This window comes from Myxine glutinosa, chromosome 9, assembly GCF_964187855.1.
Source record: "Myxine glutinosa chromosome 9, kmMyxGlut1.1, whole genome shotgun sequence".
Lineage (NCBI taxonomy): Eukaryota > Metazoa > Chordata > Myxini > Myxiniformes > Myxinidae > Myxine > Myxine glutinosa.
In genome coordinates, this window is record NC_136269.1 from 95490150 (window position 1) to 95495144 (window position 4995).

Sequence of the window (4995 nt, forward strand, 5' to 3'; positions counted from 1 at the left end):
ATATTGTCAAACGCCTGGTGAAAATATACAAATTGAGCTCTTGTATACACGTATTTAATTGGCCGTCGCCTGCGTGAACGGACGGGGGACGGGGCTCGGGAAATTTGTCCAACCGCATTAACGCGTGTCGTGATCCGGGGCGGAGCCACGGGCCGGAGCGGCCAGAATAAGCGTTTCGTCATTCGGCGCCAAAACTCATCATCTCGGCGGCGCTGCTCGTACCCGTCGGGGCTCTGACATCGATCGCGCCCGCGGCCGCGCCCGTCACGGCGCGCTAAACGGCTCGGGTCGACCTAACACGCCTCCGCGCATTCCGCGCTCGCCCCCCGGACGCCGGCCGAGAGTCCGAGATCGAGGAAAAAGTGTGCGGCGGCGCGCACTCGCCATGGCTTACTCGCAGCTCGGCTACCAGCTACAGTACGTGGCCAGTTCGCCTCCTTCTCCCGCCTACGCGGCCGGAGCCGAACGGCCCGGGCTGGCTGTCGCCGCGGCGGCCAGAGCGGCGGCCGGAGACGCCGCCGGGGGGGCCGGAGGGGCCCCCGCAGGAGCCGCGGCCGCCTCGCTGCTCGGGGTGTACGCGGGGCCGTACGGCGGCCAGGCTTACTGTGGATACCTGCCCTACCCGGGGACGACGGAGCTCGGTCTCTTCGCGCATCTGGTGCGTGCCTTGGACGCTCAAAAAGTGTGCGTGGAAAGCGTGCGACTTTGGGCCGCAGGGGCTCGGGGTTCCTTGCTTTTCCGTGTCCCGCGCGTGGTTAAAACCGCCCGAGCCCGACCGTGTCCGCTCGTCTACATGAAACGGGATAACAAAACCGAGTCCTACAGCTTGTTTTACCTCCGTTGTAAAAGTTTCGCCTTCAGTAAGTTGTTCTGCCTCTCGTGCTAACAATAATCATTATATTCTGAGCAAGGAAACGTGTCCGACGTGAAAACGACGGGGCTGTTTGTGGACGTTTTGTTGAACTTCTGTCAAATCGCTTTGGATGCATTTTTATCTCATTTATTTTTTATTTTATTATAAAGTTTTGAGACAAACAAAGCTTTAATTCGGTGGGAGTTTGATATTGGGCAGGTACATCGTGTGGGGCCCTCCTTGAATAATGTGCGTTTTGCTCATTCTTTTACATTTTAACATGAACTTTCTTTAGGTAGCACGATGTGGCATTAAAAGTTTGTTTGACGTCGTCAGCTCAATTGATAAGGATGGGTTCAGTTTGGGAAATTGCAGTACGTAGGTTACTCTTGGTAGTTCTTAAGTAGATATTTATCACAGCACGTATAGGCCTACTTGGTTGGATTATTTAATATAGAAACAATTAAGAACTACTAATATATATATATATATATATATATATATATATATATTATATATATATATATATATATATATACACCAAAAAATTGTGCATCGTAGCTGGTAGATGGTATACCCTTCCAGAGATGACTAGGTAGCTAAGTTGAAGCCTCCAATATGTACATTTACCAGCTGCAGTACGTTTCGGCGTCTGTTTCCGTGTCGAGACGCGTGTGCTGAGAGCTTTTCCGCCACATTGTGTGCAGGGATCACCTTATGAGCTCAAGGAGAGTCCCGGAGCATCGGGTCCTCAACATCCGGCGGTGTTCGCCTGCCCGGGACAGGCCGCGGCGCTGTACGGTCATTACGGCACGGCGCACTTCGCGTACGGCCTGCAGGACGCGGGGCGCCCCAAGAACGCCACCCGGGAGAGTACGAGTACGCTCAAGGCATGGCTCAACGAGCACCGCAAGAACCCCTACCCGACCAAGGGCGAGAAGATCATGCTCGCCATCATCACGCGCATGACGCTCACACAGGTTGGTGGACATTGAAGGTCGTGCGTCGTCATATTTCAACATCGACGATTCAGAAATTGCAACACCTGTCCTGGTGGTGGTCGCTAGAAGTCCCGGCGATAGATTCCGTACACTGGATTGTTTCACATGTTCATCTCATAGAGCTAGAGCAGACTTTGGACAACTAGACAGATTTTAAGTGTTCTCAACCTGTTTATTGAGTAATATAGACATCTAATGTTTTGTTTTGTATGAATTAGATGAACTATATGCAGAATCTAAACCTTATTCTAGATTTCATTGTGCCATAATACTTTGTTCAACCATGGGTATTTTTTAAAGGAACTAGAGCCCATTGGTGGACGAGATTGTGGTAATAAATGGGACAGTGATTTACGGTTAATTTTTCCTGTCATCCATTCATCTCATCAAAGGTTTCCACCTGGTTCGCCAACGCCCGACGTCGCCTCAAGAAGGAGAACAAGAGCAATGTGGGTGAGGACGACAACGGTTGGAGCCGAGAGCCCGAAGAATTGGAAGAGGAACTGAATGCGAGCGAGGAAGGAGAGGATCGAGCACCGGGCGCCGAGGAAGAGCGAGACGCGGACGAAGACGAAGAGGAGATCGACCTTGAGGGGAGCGACGGTGAGGGCCAGCTCGGGATCGGGGCCGCCGACGTTTTAAGATGCGTGCCCGGGGACAGGCAAGAGAGGGGATCTCCATGCGTTCGTCCCCGCAGTGAGGTCAAGATCGAGGTTCCTCCACGGGATGGGCAAATTGCTGCGCCCAAGCCTAAGATCTGGTCTTTAGCAGAAACGGCGACCGCACCGGACTCTCCACGGCACAGCAGTCCAGCACCACCGCACCCTGCCTTCATACCCTCTCGCACGCTTCTCACCTGCCCCGTCGGCCGCTTTGGGCCAGCTTGGACGGGTCTAAATGGCGCCTTTCGGCCACATATCGGGGTCGGCCCTCGCACGGAGGCCACGCACCTCGCTCCCGGCTCCTCGTTTCCCGGTCATCTCAGCTCAATGGCGCGGCCTGCAGACGTCCAATGTGCAGAGCGAATCGGTATGTCCCTTTGTTCAATAGGTTGTATATAAATATGGTAAAAAAAACATTATTTGAGGGAAAATATATGTTATTAACTGGTAATGCTAATATTAATAAATGGGCACCAGGTATTGTTTTACAATACCAATGATGTAAGTCGGTGAAAGCACCAGGTAGCCTGCGTTTGAAGTGATCTAGTTATTATTTTAAGGGTGAACAAATCCTGGTACCTCGTGGTGACTTACACCTTTAAGTTTCTCGGTACACGTTATACCAACATTTAGTAGTTTCAGAAGCAACATCGTGGCCCGCCGTATCACCTCCAACTCCGGTAAAGTGCGTGGCTCGTGGGACCACTCGCATTTGTAGTTTGCTGACGAGGGGCGCGAAGGGAATTCGGCGAATTGTGCAATTTTGGGGCGATGTGAATAAATTTGTGGTTTGGGAAGGGGAAAGAGCAGAAGCAGAGAGTGGTGTGGGGGTAAGGGAGCCACAGTTCCCGGATGCACAGCTCTTCGAGATTTTTCATATACTGTAACGCACGTTTCTTGCAGAACGGGACTTGTTCGCACACACGGACCGAGAGTCAGTCGTGCAAGCGACGTACAAACGGTGAGAGCAGAAGATGAACAACAACAAAATAGTCACAAATATGTAGATATAATTTTTTTTTTAAAGATTTAAACATTTAAAGTTGGAATTTGTGGAAATGAATGCATGCGACAACGTGAGGTAATTTACTCTCAAATGAAATGTTAATAATTTTCAATAGAACTTTTTTTTCTTTCTTTTTTTTAATTCAAATGAATTTGTGCTTTTTGTGTTAAGAGAAAGGTTTTTAATTTACGCAGGTTATGACGAAATGTTTTCTCTTACAGGCTCCAGCTGGAAGAATCGATCCTTTCCGCACGGCAGTCGCCACCACAGTGATGAAAAATACCGATGTTTTAACTTATGTGCATGAGTAGGTCTCTTGTCTATATTATTGCTTAGAGTTTTGGCCATTGGTTACTGCTCGTAAAAAAGATTATTGTGATGTACTTCCTTGAAAATGACGCCTGGCGTGGCTGCATCATCACCGTCGTTATCGGCTTCTTGTACAAATGTCAAATGCGGGTTTCCTGTAAATATATAAAACGTTCGGGAGATGTATCTATTTTTGGTAATAAACGTGTAGAAAATATTTTCAGGAGCTGATTTACTTTTTCTACATTATATATTTTTAAATCCTATGTATTATCCGAAGGATGTCAGGATTAAATTATGTGTTATGGAGGAGAGTAAAAACTTTTTTTTTTCGATAAATTCATCGCTGAAGATCGATGCCGCTCTAAATTGCGCGCTTTGTTGAGGTGTCCACTTCGGTCGTTTTGCAATCGTGTAATGCGCAATTTTGCACATTTTGTTGTGTTGTAATAATATTCATTACCGTTGTTTCATATCGCAGAGACGAGTAACTGGAATCCTTTGCAATGTTCACCGTCGAGGCGGCGTTCGTGGAAACCGATACATTTAACCATTTCTGTGCGTTTCCGATAAAATGCGTATCCTTACGCTCTTTCTGCAATCACAGATGTACCGTCGTGTTGCAATGAGGGCTTCACGCAAACTTTGGCGTCTCGTTATTATTACAGCAACAGTTTGAGGATATGATTTTGCAGCTTCCTTTGCCTATGAGCGCAAAGGCTCTTCGATGAATGCGTCCAGTGTTTATCACTTTCAGTGTGCGGCTGCTCTTTGGGAAAAGCAAAGTCTTGTTTGATCTTTTCTGCTTTGCACATTAAGCCCTTTGGCGCCCCCGTGTGGCCGCGGAATCCATCTTGCCATTAATTGGCAAACCGGCAAATAAATGCAACTTTCTAACGTGTTTAATTTTGAAATAAGATACAACATTTTGCGATTATTTGGAAAGTAATAAAGTCAGTGGTATTTGTTCCACTTTGTATTGAACTTTTCATTATTTAAGGAAAAATTAGGTTAGTCTCAGAAGTTTTGCATTGGCATGCCAGGATAGTTTCGAGGGAATGGGCATTCACCTTTGAGCTGGCTAGCCTGGGTTCAAATCTCGACCCAGTTATAAACTCTTACTCTCACGGTGTTTCCCCATGTTGGGCAACACATCAAATGTGT

The 4995-nt window shown here is 47.9% G+C and overlaps 1 protein-coding gene across 1 annotated transcript; it reads left to right on the forward strand.

Annotated features, from left to right (window-relative positions):
- Positions 1 to 218: 218 nt before the first annotated feature.
- Positions 219 to 4042, forward strand: LOC137434664 (iroquois-class homeodomain protein irx-1-B-like). Its single transcript, XM_068127815.2, has 5 exons — positions 219 to 658; positions 1561 to 1833; positions 2247 to 2883; positions 3420 to 3477; positions 3744 to 4042. The coding sequence occupies exons 1-5, from the start codon at positions 386 to 388 to the stop codon at positions 3793 to 3795; spliced, it is 1293 nt and encodes a 430-aa protein (XP_067983916.1). The 5' UTR covers positions 219 to 385; the 3' UTR covers positions 3796 to 4042.
- The last annotated feature ends 953 nt before the right edge of the window (positions 4043 to 4995 follow it).

Coding starts and splice junctions, on each gene's coding strand:
- LOC137434664 (XM_068127815.2), top strand. CDS start 386: ATGGCTTACTCGCAGCTCGGCTACCAGCTACAGTACGTGGCCAGTTCG. Junction 1,834..2,246: donor CGCGCATGACGCTCACACAG/GTTGGTGGACAT, acceptor ATCTCATCAAAG/GTTTCCACCTGGTTCGCCAA. Junction 2,884..3,419: donor CCAATGTGCAGAGCGAATCG/GTATGTCCCTTT, acceptor CGTTTCTTGCAG/AACGGGACTTGTTCGCACAC.